This window comes from Liolophura sinensis, chromosome 6 (genome assembly GCF_032854445.1).
Source record: "Liolophura sinensis isolate JHLJ2023 chromosome 6, CUHK_Ljap_v2, whole genome shotgun sequence".
NCBI classification, from domain to species: Eukaryota; Metazoa; Mollusca; class Polyplacophora; order Chitonida; family Chitonidae; genus Liolophura; species Liolophura sinensis.
Window position 1 is genome coordinate 41,880,891 of NC_088300.1, and position 17,548 is coordinate 41,898,438.

General features: G+C 39.8%; 1 protein-coding gene across 1 annotated transcript in view; it reads left to right on the forward strand.

Moving 5' to 3' along the window:
* The window catches only part of LOC135468159 (ALX homeobox protein 1-like), a 29,710-nt gene extending 18,466 nt beyond the window's left edge, over positions 1-11,244 (forward strand). The window contains exons 3-4 of the mRNA XM_064746246.1: positions 5,155-5,286; positions 6,728-11,244. Of these exons, the coding sequence (XP_064602316.1) occupies positions 5,155-5,286; positions 6,728-7,117 (522 nt within the window). The 3' untranslated portion in view covers positions 7,118-11,244. The remainder of the gene's footprint in view (positions 1-5,154; positions 5,287-6,727) is intronic.
* The last annotated feature ends 6,304 nt before the right edge of the window (positions 11,245-17,548 follow it).

Sequence of the window (17,548 nt, forward strand, 5' to 3'; positions counted from 1 at the left end):
GCTGAAAATGCTGTACAGTCTGACGTCAACACCACATTTGGAGTAATACTAGATCAGTGACGTGTAATAAATTGCTATTAACAACTCTGCATATGGTGCCAGTGAACATATAAGTTGCCACTACATATTCATGTATGTAGGCATTTGTATGAACGGATAGAAGAAGTAGGTAGATCGACAAGAGACCGTGTGTCACCAGTTGCCCACTATAACATTGTTCTGGTTTTACCCTAGTTTTAGATGTTAAACCAGTCATTGTCAGATTTGAGCGGAGGTGTCTATCGGGCGATGTAATACTCACATGCCGTACATGTCATTACCCGGAAACTAATGTGCCCACTATGATCAAGTTTTAAGCCCTTGACTCAGTTTTGTGGATTTTCTGGTCTACTCACGTTTGATATTCTTCATTTTTCTCACTAATGCTGACCCCTCGCCTTATCTTACCAGATCACCGTGGCAGTAACTCCATACTGGCACATAACCCCTAAAGCTTTAAGCAATCCCAATAACACCTGTTGCTGCCAGTATACATTTCGATACAGCCTTACATGTATGACGTGCTATTGATTGACGATATCATTTTGCAAGAGAGCACAGTTACATGTATGGTAAGAGTCCGCCTCTTTATTTCAGGAAAAATTTTAGATAATAAGAATCTGTTCAGCTCTAACATACATATAAGTTTATTTCCTATTTTAGTAAATAACAGTCATATGTAAAGAAAACTTTTTCCTTAACTGTCATTTTAAATTGCAAAGTCTGGTTTAATTTTACAACCCTTTGCCACAAGACTGCTGAGAAATAGATTTTGCAAAGCTTTGTTGAGTGTTATCATATTTATACGTTCATTTCACTGGAAGTTTCTACGGTTTGCTTAACTCATTTACAGTTACGTACCGCTGAGAACCACCGCGTTTGCCCTGTTGTAGGAATATATACCTGTCACATCACATGCGGTAGATGATGAATTCAAACACGCGACGTCATTGCTCAGTGCTTCGTGGTTTCAAATATACCATCAAGAGGTTCGTTTATTACGCCTCAAGCAATCGCTGCCGAAATAGGATGTATCATGTCTCATTTCAATCAGCAGCTAACAAAATATATGAGCTAAGGGTTGTAACTCATGTGCGATGTTCTTAATGACAAAGCCTCGGTTACCTCCCTTCCTTCGATTTACTCACAGTCAAAAACATGTTACTCCACTTTTCATCCATTGATAGCGATTGTATGTGTTTGACTTTCATTATCCTCGTGACAAGGTGGAAGGGATATAAACTCTTTCTCGTCCATCCACATTTCCGGTTACGGTTCAACTTTGTACTTTGCTTAAATCTACTGGTTCAATCAATTTAATACGTGTATAGACATGCAGCAGGGAATGCTGTTATTTCGGGAGGTTTGGCGCACATTAATTAAGGAGGATTTTGTGTCTGTTTTATCTCAACGCATTTGTTACGGTCGAGCTTTATTCCAATCCACTTCCGGAATTATTCACAAACTTTGTACCGTCAATACATAACACCCGTAGACTAGAAGAGCAATATTGTAAAGTCAGCAGACTTGGCTCACATGAACTGGGCTACTAATGACCTTAACGAGAAGTTTAATTATAAATTATTACAGTGTAGAAAAGTTAATCTAAATTACAACTGTTATACAAAATATTTATTTTTAAAGGTGTGGCTTACTTCTTCGTCAGTGAGTGGCAACTATAAACAGGGAGGCCTATATACAAACTTTAGTATGAAATAGGCCTACACAGGAAATCATTGGGCTAAGCCAGAGTCCAATGATGCACATATTTAAATTAAAAATCCCTCAGTTAATTAAAATTGTGCTAGTGATATTTTAAATCTGTCCACTCATGTAATTAACCCCAGGCTTTGTACAAAACAACTGTTGTATAAATACGTTAGATTTCATCCGTACCAGTTTGCCTAAACGTTCGGGTTTCTTTTCTCTGGCGCTGTAATTATTCTCAAAGTTGGTGCACAGCACAGCTAACCTGCAGAGAGGGGATATCACATATTTTAAAGATTATATAAATATTAATTATCACAGTAAACAGTTTCAGTAAAACTCATTATGAGGCCTAATCCATAAGGCTAATTTAAAGTGAACTAGAGGCCGCAGAGTGGCCCCAGTTGTGTCTATGCGTCCGAACAGACATTCGTATACCAGCCATCAACCAGTAAGGGCGTTCCAGGTCGATCATCGCAAGGCCAATTCCCAAAACGACGTATAAAGCAAACCACCAAAGAACTAAGAAGGTTTATAATATATATATATATATATATATATATTATCTTAGTTCTTTGGTGGTTTTTCACGTTAAAGGGTTTTCACGTTATTGGTGTATATTAAATGTGATGACAAGCGTTTTGAACAACGGTAACGGTAGTTCTATACCGGTGGCGCACAATAAATTGCAAAAATTAACACAACTGCATTTTTGATACCTAATTCGGTTTAAGTCATGGTATTAGGGGGTGCATAAGGTTGCTATAATTTCAGCATTTACATGAATAGTTAGACTAAAACCCTAAATGAGGTGAAAATGCAAGAGACTGAATTTCACAGGTTATGTGCGACCATTTACCAACTACCGCATCATCGTTGGTGTTCTGGTTTTACTCTCCAAGCTGTAGTCTTTTATATCCCGTGCAGTCATCATCATCTTTTTACCTGGATGGAAAATCAGGAGTTTATGAAGAGCAAGATCACTCCGTGCACCATCACAAAATCCTCTTCCTGTTGTGGATCTAAAATTTGTTATTCTTTGATGTTCTTGTTTTTTGTTTTACAGTTATAATGTAATATTTGTTCAAATTTGAAATGTGCGCGCTAAGGGGTAACTGCATTATAATACTATAAGTCATGCATCCGGCCTACATGTATATATTCTGGTGTAGTCAACAGACTGCTAACATTATAATTATAATTGTTTGTAAAATATAATGTGAAGAACAGAATGAATTTCTAAGGTGCATTACCAAATACTCTCTTGTTCATTGTTGATGTGTTAGAATTTTTCGGTTCGTCAATACAGTTTTTCTTCTCTGCGATCAGCAGCTTTGTGTAATTTTGAAGTTGTAGTACACAGGAAATCTCACACCAGACTTGCCATGTAGCATTTTAAGATACACTGCGGCTAGCCGTTAAGTCGTTCTGTATCAGGCGCAAACGTCATTGAAGCAATTAGAGCAGACAAAACCAAACATGTCTGCTGAAAAAGTATAGCCATCGAAGGTTTCTACTGAAGTAGTCTAATTGCTGCATGTTCTAATAACTGGATCGTTCTTGTTTAGTTTGTGTGGGTGTGGGTGTGCGTTGATGAACAGATACACGGCTCCTGGCAATGGTCAACAGGCCTGTATGATCGTTACAACACTGGGGTGCTCCCACCGATCGCTTCTCTGGAGAAGTGAGGGCATGTTCATAATCACCGATTCCACAATCGTATCGATCCAGGGTTTATAATGATTGTCCACGCTCTGTATTGGTCACACCACTTGATGGAAACCTTTTTCGTCATTCAGATCTCTGTTCTGACAACATGCACTTTAAAGTGCCACTGCGGTTTTAATTCAAATACATGTTTAGTAACGTATAACACATGCAAAACATTGTGAACAAATGTTCACACTGCGCTGTGTTATTTATTTCATTTATTTGATTGGTGTTTTACGCCGTACTCAAGAATATTTCACTTATATGACGGCGGCCAGCATTATGGTGAGAGGAAACCGGCCAGAGCCCGAGAGAAACCTACGGCCATCCGCAGGTTGGAAGACCTTTCCTCGTACGGTCGGGGAGGAAGCCAGCATGAGATGGACTTGAACTCACGACGACCACATTGGTGAGAGGCTCCTGGGTCATCATGCTGCGCTAGCGCGCTAACCAAGTGAGCCATGGAGGCTCCGACAGCGCTGTTTGGGTTGTCCATTTCCTACAAAAGTACGAATATAGAAGCCTTAACAAACATTCGCACACCAAAAGTTTTCGGTCTTGGGGTTATTTGACATGCAACATTCATTATGCTTGATAAGGTATAGTCCATATCAATCAAGAACTGCAAGACCAACTTACAGAAGAACTTACAGTAGTTTTGGCCATCGAGAAATACAAAAATGTTACATTAATTTAGCAAGAATCACCATACTTTACATTCTTTGCATTGGTTGTATATATAAAATCGTAAAGATTCGGTAATAATTATTTGGTTGTGGGGGGGGGGGGGGGGGAGCTGAAGTACAGTTATTGTCAGTTTCTAAACCTGAGAGCTCTCTGGGTATCAGTGAGCTTCATGTTTATGGGTACAAAAGATAGAAAGACTGATGAATGATGAATTGAGTAGTGGCGCAGGTGGTTGATTAAAAACGGTTACTTGGTATTTAGAAGAGGGGTGAGGTTAAAAAGAACCCTGTTTAGTGTAAGCTGTGATACTTCTGGCACGTTGTTATATACGTTAAGTGATTTTCTTAAAGCCTGCTTAAAGCATTCACCTGATATTGAATACAAGTTTCTTCATCGTTTTTGCCCCAAACAAATCAAATCATTAAACTTTATGGCTTACACTAGGCTTACACATGTGTCACGAACATTTGTCGCTATAGAATTAGTTATTCAGAGCTTGGATCCAGCACACACAATTAGAGTAAATTCGACTTTAAGATCAATCTTATATTCAATATATATATATATATATATATATATATATATATATATATATATATATATATATATATATATATATATATATATATATATATATATATATATACTCTGATTTATCAAATATCATATTTTAATCTCTGAACACTATCTGGAATTTACAGACGTAGTTTTGCGCTGATCTAGGTGAGATTCTTAAAGCAGTTCTCAACAAAAATTCAAAGAATTGTATACAGATTATTTCAAAATTTTTTAAAGCGCAGTCACCAACCAGTGCAAGCCTTGAAGTCAAATATTATCGCGGAATAGGATGTTTAGTGTTTATGGAATAAGCTTTGGGAGGAATTTTAATAGTGGAAATTTGGACAAAAGCCTATTTTGCATGTGTTATTTAAGAAACAAGTGTAGTGTGGAAATAATGCAGAAAAGGCTGTTGAAAAATGACGCAGCATTTGTAAATTTCATATTTTTCAGGTATGGTTTCAAAACAGGAGGGCCAAATGGAGAAAACGAGAACGTTTCGGCCAGCTTCAGACGATGAGAGCAATGGCTGCGTCCCATGGTTATGACATGCCGCTGGCTGGTAGGCACGACGCTTATTCCCAGGTGAGTGGAGACATTAGAATGGAAAAGTTAAGACGATGTAGGATAGACCTTCGTACTTGACCCCTGTTCTCGGGCTAGTGGAGAGATAAGAATGGACAAGTGATAGGTTGTACAACATATTTATAGCCCTTCGTGCTTGACCCCTGTTTTCAGGTGAGTGGAGACATTGGGGTGGGTGAAATGATGACGTTGTAGAATAGCCCCTCGTACATGACACCTGTTTTCAGGTGAGTGGGGACACTGGGGTGGGTAGAAGGATAACGATGACACCTGTTCTCAGGCGAGTGAAGAAATAATAATGGGGAAGTGATAGGTTGTACGACACTCATTCGTACTTGATGAATCTCAGATGAATGGAGACATTGCGGTGAGAAGCTAATAACGCCGTACAATAGTCCTGAGTACTTGACACCTGTTCTCAGGTGAATGGGGGCCTTTTGATGGGTGAAGTGATAACGTTGTACAATTGTCCATCGCATTTGACACATATTCCCAGGTGAGGGGAGATATTAGGGTGTGGAAAGAAGTAAGATTTACTGGACGGTGGGTCACATTCATTTACATTGTACCTATGAACCGCTGTTCCCTTACACTTACTCCTGTGACGTAACTTTTATTATCACTTCACGGACGGCGTAACACCTCATTATATCCACACACCCTATTTCTAGCTCAGCACAGCCATGGAAGATAGACCCGTGCCCATGAGGTAGCCCCTTTTAGCCGTGAAACACAACCCACAGCTTCCCCAGGAGACAAAGCCGATACTTTCTCGCGGAAATCCTGCCACCAAGACAACATACGAGGCGCCAGACGAGAAATTCTTGGCCAAGCGCAATGTAGACGCCTTTTCTTGGCTCATTATGATTCTATTGAAGCTGTGTTGGTCCCGCTTTGAGGGGTCCCCCCCCCCCCCGAACTCAGCTAACAAGCGCTCTCTCACCAAGACACGCCTGCAAAACTCTCCCTTTCGTTTGTCAAATTGCCCATGTTTTCGTGAACTGACCGATATGACACAGCAAGCGTATTTCATTGCCATGCCTTCACTTGGCTGTGTTGATTCTTCACAGTTTTCTACGTTACAGGGCGGGGACGATTAAAGATTTCCAACCTCAAGGTCTCTTTCTTCACTTAACTTCGCGAAATTCAACACTATACGACTATTATCAGCCTAGACTTAATCCTGGACTTCTTAAACATGCAATGAAGATTTGGCCCGGGCGGTTATTCAACAGTTGAATGTAGTGATATAATTTTTGGTTGTATGGTCAGACTGTTTTATCTATGGATAGAAATCTTGCCCTGCTGCGGGGGTGATATCTAAATGGCCCAGCTGGCATATTTATTGTATAAATTCTATGTTAAATTTCTGGACGTATGGCTTATGTTGAAATCAGAACGTTGGGCAATGTGTATTAACCATCGTCTTCTTCCTCTTCAGATGCAACAGTCGAACCCCTGGGCAGCCATGACCCCTAACGGCATGGCGTATACTATGGCGGCTAATTCATGCATGGCACCTCATACCGATCTTCCCAGTTTTATGGGGCTCGCTCAATCCAATCAACTAGGCCTGGCTCAAGCCAATCAGATGGCGGCTGCTCATCAGTTGGCGCAGGTTCACCAGCAGCACCCCACGGGCTCCATGGCCGCACCCCACGGGCCCCTCCCCGTCCAGACTTCGCCCTCTATCTCAATGAACAGTTGCTCTCAGTCTACTATAGAACCACGTCATGATACAGAAAGGCGGAGCTCCAGCATTGCAGCCTTGAGATTGAAGGCCCGAGAACACAGTGCTGCCATGGGCATACTCAGTGTGTACGGGAAATAGACTTCAAACATTTCCCATAATTAACTCGAAGCAAAGTGCAGCACTGCACCTTTCAAAATGAGGGTCAAGTGTCCCTTACAAAGTAGCTGGGTCGTTTCCATCGAGTCCGTGTGGATGTCATGAAAGAGGCGTACAGGTAATGAGCTAACTGTTCTATATCCAAGGAGCCGTACTGGGGAGGGTTTCATGACTGGCCTTCTGTAGTGAGTAAGAAAGCTCCCCGCGACCACCTGCAGTGTCTACTCGATGGCTTACCCTGTCAACCAATAGCTCCTCACCGACCAGAAAACAATCGCTCAGGGATCTCCACACTGCAATACTTGTCACTTTCTCCAGTTTAAGGAGAAAGCCTGCCTGTTGAGCCCCCACAGCCTCTAGGGAAGAGGGGACCTGGCAACTCAATTTCTGAGATTCAAGTAAGCCCTGTTTACTGCTGTTTTGCTGGAGTGGCTGATGGAGCCTGTTCAGTTGTTCGTTCAGGCCACCGTGGAAATGACCCTATTGCTAAATGCTCGTTGAGGTCACCATAAGGCTCGTTATATCACGAGTCCTCTATAAAAGAATTGTTCCAAAAACTCAGTGTTAATCGTTTTCAGACGTCAAATGGTTTGTTGACAAGAGAGAGAATGTTCTCTTGAAATGTGCTAGAAATGGGTGTGTTAGTATACAGGAAATCCAATGTTTTTACCTTCTATACAAGCATGTTAATACTGAATATCCTCTAACAAATCTTTGTCCGTAAAACATATTTTCTGCATAAAACTCGAGACATGGACCTGTGTATGCTTGCATTGATTGTCAGCTCTCGAAAGGCTTGTGTTATTGGTTGGAACTGTGGTCTCTTCTAACGTGACAGCCCAGAATGCCTTGGGAATATAGTTACGCAATGTTTGAGGAACTTTTACAGACAATTTCCAATCACGGCGCCACTGAGACACGTTCAAAATGCTCACTTACATTCTCAGAGCTAGATTTCTCCCGGTATACAAAAAAACAACAACAACCAAAGAATAAATTTTGTCGTAAAATTATTTGTTCGTTGTACATGGGTATGAACATGGCTATAAAACTGTTCATATTTGGGATATATGGCGTGTTTGGCTTACTCTTGCGTAGGAGGCACGGGTTTAGTCTCGAGTAATCTGAGATATTAAAATCGTTTCTAAAGAATCTTGTTTTTTCTGGCCTCACACAGCGTGATGATCAAGATTTATTCATCCTCATCAGTCTAAAGGCATTAACTTAATGATATCTGGTATGTATCATATATAAAAATAAACGAAACGCAATAAACAAGCCATGTACAGGGAAAATGTTTCGGCAAATATAAACTTGTTTAAATTAGCCAATACGTTATTATGAGGTCTTATCCTCTAATTGAATCTCCCTAGAAGAAAAGATAAATCTGGACTAATCGGTAAACTACCCAACATAACGTTTAAAAACTTTCATCAATTTTAGCGAATACTTTGCTAGTTGTGTCTTTAACCTGAGAACGCAACTGTTTCCACTGGCCCCACCAGGACACTGTTGGCCTTTTATCGCCATGAGTCTTGGATATGTGTAACACGACATCGTGTTTCCGGTTTTTCTAACATGGTGCATCCCAGTAAGCCTAGTAAGTATTCAGATACCTATGGTCGTTAAGGCCTGTTTCCACTCCTCTTCCGAAATAACTAAGGTTAAATTATTCGTTTTATTTTAAAATCGGCCAAAACTGACCTTGAAAACTGATACATCTAAATCTCGCGAGAGCTCATGAACAATGGTCATGTGACTGACAACAGCTTTATTCATTAACTCTCTCTGTAACCATGGATACGACAGATTTATCATCTATTTTTGGTCGAATCGGAATTACGCATGCCAAGGAAGTAACCTCACTACACTCATTGATTTGACTCCTCAATCATCTGGTTCAAATCCAGGCAGTAATTTACGTACACGGTATACTCTTTGATCGTTTGTTGACGTCGAGCTGTTGAACTATATATAACACATGATTTCTTTTGACCACGGCATAAACACCAATCAAATCAAGATGTACACACACGTGTTCTTTCGAAATCTTTATTAAAATGTTTGGGTTGTGTAAAAGCAGTTGTAAATATGTAAAACATAGTACACATATGAGTTGAGCCAATTCGCATTCACTGTCTAGTTTACCTACGAACTTGTTAATTTTATTTGATTGGTATTTGTCGCAGACGGCATTTAAATGACGGTTTTCAGGGGTTTTACAGGGTCAATATTTGTGAAGTTTCCCACTAGCGGGCTTAACCGGCAACGGCTTGAACACCTAAATAATAAATATCTTCTTCTAAGCTAATCTCTAAATAGGAACAGCACTTAATTATATGTGAAATTAAGCAGGTCATTTGTTCCGATATACATTTATTGAACACGTTACCCTAAGGAAAGTTATTTATCTGTGCGTGCGATATCTTTATCCTTGACGAACGTATGTGAGTAAACGCTGTTGGCGTCCGATTTCTGCACGGGATACATGGATATACAGACGGTTCTGTAGCTGAAGACTTTGTGTGTGACAATGACAAACTTCTTGGTCGTTGATGAGTTCACAGATATTGATGTGTCGTTCATCATTATATGAATGGATTTGAAATTGCTATGGATTGTGAGGACTCGTGAAGCAATCAGCAAAGATCAGATACTAATATATACTGTACATACTGGGTCTGTGTAACTCGTGCCAAGCTTGGTATCCTATACTTGCTTCAGAAGCATGGTATCCAGTAGAAGAACATATACAATCTGCCTGCATCATGAACACTTCTCGGCTACACACACATACAAGACATTCTCTCTGAATCTCCCCACTCCCCACACACCTGTCCAGTAATTTCTGGATTCTTGCGACAGTAAAATCGTGATTTTTTCTTTCTCATCACATATCTTCTAGATGAACAAAACCAGTTATAACACAACACATTAGAGGCAAATGGACATTGTAATACTTTATTCGCTGAATGGGATGGCGTGTCAAATTTAGACAAAACCAAATTTGTATTTCAAATTCAAACAAATTCCATTGTTACATATCCAATAGAAGTTCCAGAGCTAACCTGTTGGTTATCAGTGTATACCTGTGGAACACAAACGTTGACAATATCTAAGTTCACCGCGTCTGTATGCACCATCCTCAAGCCCCTACACCATCCAATTATCTGCTCTGTACTTTACATGCATCTACAGATTCACGCTGACTGCTATGTCGTACATTATGTTAGACTTAACGGAGTCTGGGATCTTGGGACATCCCGACTAACAGGCACCAGGATCATGAGTGTGTCTGAGGATTATTTCACTCTTTGTCTTAACTTCCAAACAGTTCACTAAGCTAAAATTGTAAGTTTCAATATACCAGAGATTTTAGGAAAAAATCAATATTCCCAGTTGAAATCAAATTTTCTGAATTTATGAAGAATATCTCAAATTATTACCTTTCATTAAACACCAGATTCGTACATGTATTGTTTATAGCATTAAAATGACTATAAATTCTTTAACAAGGTTATAATGTGGCAGGCTTTACAAATGTTTGGGACATTTTGAACGGTAACACGCGTGAACAGACGAGGCTATTCTATAATAGCAGCAAAAATTCCATTGGATTTGCTCTGGTCGATGTTTTGCTAAAAATCTCGGATATATTGTTTTTAAGAGTTTATATTTTGATACTAAGTTATGAGTGAAAACTAGCGTTTAAGTTTGATTGTAAATGGATGATACCACACGTTGACCTAATTCTATAAGACAGCTTCGTGGTCCTGAAGCCAGGTCATCTTACGGGGCTATAAAGGTTACGTTGTTAGTTAAGATCTCGAGAGCGCAGCGTGGTAAAGCTCTTGTGCGCACGACATCAGAAGGTTCACGATATCGTGAAATAATGAATGTCTTGGCATGCGACATTATTCGAAATTTTAGTAGTTTATTATGTCGTGCACATCACCTACTTTATAAAAAATACATGCTATAAACTTTGTTCTGTCAAGTTTTTTATTTTCATATATTGTTTTTAACAATATTACTATTGCAGCTTCATATAATTCTGCATTACTTATTGCAAATTGTTTTTAGCTCTGCCCTTACGTGCAATAAAATGTCCAGGTCATCCACAGCCTTTCTAGTGGTTAATTATCTACGAGCGTGCACTTTCTCGAGACCATGACTTAATGAAGAACTCTAGATCACGACATAAATAAGAACTCAAGGGCACGATATAGCTAAGATCTCACGAGCTCATCGCGAATATCTCGTACGCACAACACAAGTCCTTCATTTCTGTTCGTCAGTTACCTTTGCGCACAATGTAAAGCCGCGTACACACAGTGCAATTTGTCGTATCTTCCAGCCGAATTCGGTTAGTGCAACTTGTCTGAGTGATGCTAGAATGTTTTCTGTTGTTGCAGCAGATTATTCTGTTAACTATAACACACATATTCTACTAATTCAAGATAAATATGGCAGAATTTTGGGTCACAATTACAGAATACCTTCTAGCATCACTCAGACAACGGACCTTCAGTTAAAATTAACAGGTTAGTTTTTTGAATGATACTAAACCATGGCAAACGTTACAACTGCCAGAATTCGACAAATTGAACCGTATGAATGCGGCTTATGATATAGCGTTTGTCCCATTTTCGTTCCACGAATTTATGGAACAAATTGAAAAGAATGAATGCTGCTTAGGAAATAAAATTTGTTCCATTTTCCTTCCACTTGTGGAATCCGATTATGACAAAAATCGAATCGTTTTCCCCTTGTGTTTATTGCCTTTCTCAAAAATTACTTTTAACCATGTCACTTTCACGACCTCGAATCATCCGTACTGCATCACCCATCTTATCACCGAAACAGCCCACATCTCTTACAATCTTACCAAACCAAACCACAAAAGTCACTGCTGTCACGTCCCATTTACCACCATAATGCTCACCGCTCGCCGCTACACCCAACCTCCGTAACACCATCTTTACCGCCACAAAGTCTACCATTCCCCGCTACACCCAAGCCACTCCCGTCACATCTCAAGAATGCATAACGCACAAAAAGTAAAACAAAAGCACCGACAACATCCACCTGCTCGCCATTATATCCAATTCGCCATCGCCACCAAGCCCACCGCTACACTCAACACGCTCCCTCCACATCCACCCGATCACCATTACATCCAATTCGTCATCGCCACCAAGCCCACTGCTACACTCAACACGCCCCTCCACATCCACCCGCTCGCCATTACATCCAATTCACCATCGCCACCAAGCCCACCGCTACACTCAACACGCCCCTCCACATCCACCCGCTCGACATTACATCCAATTCGCCATCGCCACCAAGCCCACCGCTACACTAAACACGCCCTCTCCACATCCCCCTCACCGCCGCCACAGCCCAATAATAAACATATACTGCTCCTCAGATCCAGCTTTTGTTATGTTGTCATCTCTGTTGAGAACACCTAATCTGTTGTTCATGGCTATAGCTATCATTATTCGCAGTAAATGCACTGAGAAAGGTTTTGTCTGTTTTGGCAATAAATATGTAGGCACCCATTTGCTACCATACACGTCTACGTAAGCACGGGTATTTCGCCGTGTTGATACAGGGCCATCATTTCACAGTTTCTACACTACGACTTTGTTCACGATCAATGACACACACGCATACCAAGCCCACTCCTTTGTTGTAAACTTTATATAGAAACCATTGAAATAAGGATGTCCATGAAGTCGTTAGTTTTCAAAGCTTTTACAAATATCATGTAGCGTCGCCACTGCCAGACAATTACTAATTATTATACCACAATGGCTTCTTATTGTCCGTCTGCGGAGGAGTCTAATTTACCGTGGAATTACACATTGTCAATGCAGTCGAAAGGAAGAGATACACCTTGGATGCAGAATAACTGTATATGTATAATGATGGCTGTGTACACGTATAACCAAACAAGTTGTTTGTTTGCTTTGGGTTTTCAGTCGGTTTGAAAATTATATTCGTGATTTCACGACGCCGTAACATGCCGGTCCAATGTCAACATACTTATAGTGCTACCTCCCTGGAAAGTCATGTCGACATTACCAGTTATGTCGACATTACCAGTTATGTCGAAATACCAGATATGTCGACATTAACAAGTCATGTCGACATTACCAGTCATGTCGACATAACCAGACATGAAGCTTCACTCATTTCAATTTTGCTAGAATTTATCCGCAAGCATTGTTCTCAATAAGAAATTTGCACCATCTTGTACACATGGGTTTATGTAGCTTGCGATGTAAACAAGAAGTGCACTGCAGTACACAGTTTTGTACACATTTAAAGCATATTTGCACACTGATACATGTTAATTTGCCTGTGCAAATTTGCTACAATTAATGTGTATATGTGGTATACATCTTGTGTATTGTTTGTACGCAACCTGCTTTCAGAGAGTGCACAACCAAACTAGTCGATTCTTACAATGATACATACACCCTGCTCTGTATCAAATAGTTTAAGCCGTTGGTTACCCTGTTTCACCAAACAAGAGGACTCTCGTGGCAGAGGTGGTTAGCATGCTAACGCGGTGCAATGGGTCAAGAGGTGTTTCGCCAATGCTGTTGTTGTGCATTCAAGTCCACCTCATGCTGGCTTCCTCTCCGGCCACGCGTGGAAAGGTCTGACAGCAGCCTGCGGATGGTCGTGGGTTTCTGCCGGGTTCTGCCCAGTTTCTTCCCACCATAATGCTGGCCGCCGTCGTATAAGTGAAATATTCCTGATTACGGAGAAAAACACCAATCAAATAAATAAACAAATATTAACCGATCATTAGCTAGTGTGTTGGTCGTATAGTTATGCACGACACAACACCTCGACAAGTACCTGACAAATATCCGGACACAAAACTGCAGTCGCAGTTAGAACACTGGATTCGAACACGCGATATCACTGATTAGGATTAGTCGTCTTCAGGAGAACTAATTAGAACTATATATATATATATATATATATATATATATATATATATATATATATATATATATATATATATATATATATATTATATATATATATATCACTGATCAGGAGAACTAATTAGAACTATATAATTTAGAATATATATTCTATATATTCAATTTTTCATATGACGACACACACATGTACACACACATTAGGTGTGTGTACATAGAATAAGCCTTCTTGAGACATGGGGGAGGGGGAATGCCACCAAAGTGCTACTCCTTGCTCTAACCTGTCTGTCCTGCGCGCCAGGCGAGGGAGCAGCATGTGTTTTGGTATACCACGACCTGGGTTTGAGCGAGATTCATGTGTATACATATATAATGGGTATGTTTTAGCACCCTCAGACTGAGTCTTCACTATAAGTTTCTTAACTTCCACACTCTCTACAACATGGGATACAGTCTAACCTCTGGTGGTAAATACGAGGAGAGCATTCCGGATTGCGGGCGACCTGTCATCCATGTATCTGAGCATTCATTATATCATCACAGCGCTTTTTCAACAGTTGCAATCAGTTATAGGCTCCACTGAAATCCCTATATTAAAATTCGTCCTGGAAACCATTCACGGGGTGCAGGTTTGAAACTTGCAGGATTTAGATATCGTGCGAATATTATCGACTATCTATCGCGCATCACTGAAAAATGATGACTTTGTCTCTGTTACATGTTAACTAGTTTATTCTTTTTGGACGATTATTTCATATATATTCCTGTGAGAACTGATGTTTAAGGTTATTCTGAAAGTGCTGTTTGGTAATTATCGACTTGGAATATCCCTCCTACCGCCTACAAGTGGCATACTCGAGTATATTCAATATACTGGTTTCAGTACAATCACTATTTCATGCAGCTGTACACAGGTGCTAGAATAACTGTGGTATGTATCATGTTAACAGTCCATAAGCCTGTATTGGTGATCTAAACATACATATATAACACATCCAAGGCTTTCGCTATAGCAACAGTCTAGATTAAAGCAATGCAATGTCCAAGAGAAACTAACTCAAAGTCTTAAAGTGCAAATCAACATGATAACATTATTTTAAATAACCAGTAAACAACAACCAACTCATTTCCCGTTATTTAAAATCAATTAACTACCTCATGGGAGAACCTTGTTAACAGACCTCAGTATGCCTATACCTATAGAGGGTATGACAGAAGAAAACGCTATACATCAGGATTATACACTGTTCTGTATTTTGTAATTCACTATACTATAACAAAACTTTTGTCTTCCTATTTCGATTTCAAGATCCTTTCCATTATATTGTCATTTAAACTAGGTAAGGCAGATGAAACCGTAATGGTGAAGAATTGGTTTAACCTAATTCCTGGTTTCCTTGTATAACAAACGGTTATGTATCTATACTTTATAAGTATGTTAACCTCATTGTCCATGTTGAATAATCTATTTGTCTATTGTTTGTTCCTTACATGGATTAAAATGCTGAATGTTGTAAAAATATATTTATTCCAGACTTCCACCGTCCTTGATCTACATTATAAAACATAACAAGTGTTTAGGCCGATATTTTCGTCTAGTTTTAGCGTAATATGGTGCAGTTAATTTTACTCCAGGTCACTCGTGGGTAATCCCGCTACAAAGGGTCATCGTATAGAAGAAATGGGAATCACCCACCTTAGCAACGGGTGGTTGCCATAGCCATGAGTGACAGGTAAACTACGCAGGGTGCCTATTTGTGGATATCGCGCACTCAATGACCGAAAGAATGCCTTATAAAATATCGGTTTGTGATAAAAATATCTTATCAAATTTGACGTTGCCATTTGACATTGTCACGTCAGTTCCACTGAAACAGGCACTTAAGGCCCGAATATTATCAGTCACACAAAAATAGACAGTATTAAAATTTCCGTTCTCAATTCAAACTGTTCCTTATTCCTTCTCTCTTTAGTGTCTTTTCAAATACAATAGATTGACAGATGTGTAACAGTAAGTTGACCAAAATTATCCGATTTAACGTGTTCCCGTGTCATCGGGTCAAAGAATAGACTGTATCTTCTATCTATAACACAATAAAGAGTATAAATTTGGAATATGGTTATGAAATAAGACAATTAAAAGTAGAAATGTGTACAAACAGAAAAACTCTACTTCATCTTACGTTAGAACTTTAATTAATCTCTGATCAAAGGCAAACAGAATTACCTTTAGCTTCATTTGAATTCATGTATCTTGATTTTTTGTATTTTATTTTTGGCTCGAGACATATTTAATTTATTTATTTATTTAACTGGCGTTTAACACCGTACAGAAGAATATTTCACTTATACGACGGCGGCCAGCTTTACGGGAGGAAATCAGTTAGAGTCCGGGAGAAACCATCCGCAGGTTGCTGGAGGACCGTTCCACGAACGGCCGGAGAGGAAGTCACTATGTGCTGGACTTGAACTCAGAGCAACTGCATTGGTGGGTGGCTGCTCGGTCGTTGTGCCGTGCTGGCGTGCTAACCCTGCCCCGGATATGTTTAAGGTTTATAGAATAAAATAAAATATTTGAGATGATTGATAGCAAATGCCCTATGTTGGATAGAACAGGCACACCACCGTGTTTTGGTTGAGTCAGGGGGTGGGCTAGGGGATGTGCAAGGTACTGCTAATTAAGCATTTACGTGAACAGTTAAAATAAGAGCCTAACTAAGTTGCGTGTGGCTATTTCCCTACAATCGTTGTCCCTGTTGTCGCTGCTGTAACTTTACTCTCCGTGCATGCTGTAATCTTCTATGTTATAACCATGTTATATTCCATTTTTCATCCGAATTAGATCTTTTTAATAAAGGATATTTATTCCTTAAGTTAATAAGTCAGAGAAAATTCGTCCAAGAAGTACCAAAAAATCATGTTATTTATTTTCTGTCCGTGTAGTTTCTTTAACAAACATATTTTCTTTGACCTTTACTGAAGCTGCATTGAATTGGACGTTTCCCTCAATGTACCTCTTTCCATTTTGTGATATGGTATTACATCGTGCTATCTTTCGTGTAGATGGTCTTTTTCAGTAGTTAACAAGTGGGAACACTGGCTTATGAATCTGCATGGTTTATCGTTTAGAGTTTTCGATAACAATGCCTGTTATGCGTGTTTATGTTAGATTATAATTTTTCTCCCTCAATGATTAAATGTGAATAAAATGGCGGTTAGGGCTATCGTTGAGGGTTTAACGGTGGTTTTGTGCGCGGGTCTGCGTGTGTGCTCTGTGCACAGAATGTGACATACTGAATAGATTCACGGCAATGAATAACTTGCGCCGTCAACGCGTCAATGAATTTACCGCAGTTCCTTTGCAAGTGAAAGCTTTGAACTGCATTTTAGGGGAGCAAACGTGAGCGCGTAGCGACCTATCATGAAGGCTACAACAACCACAACCTAC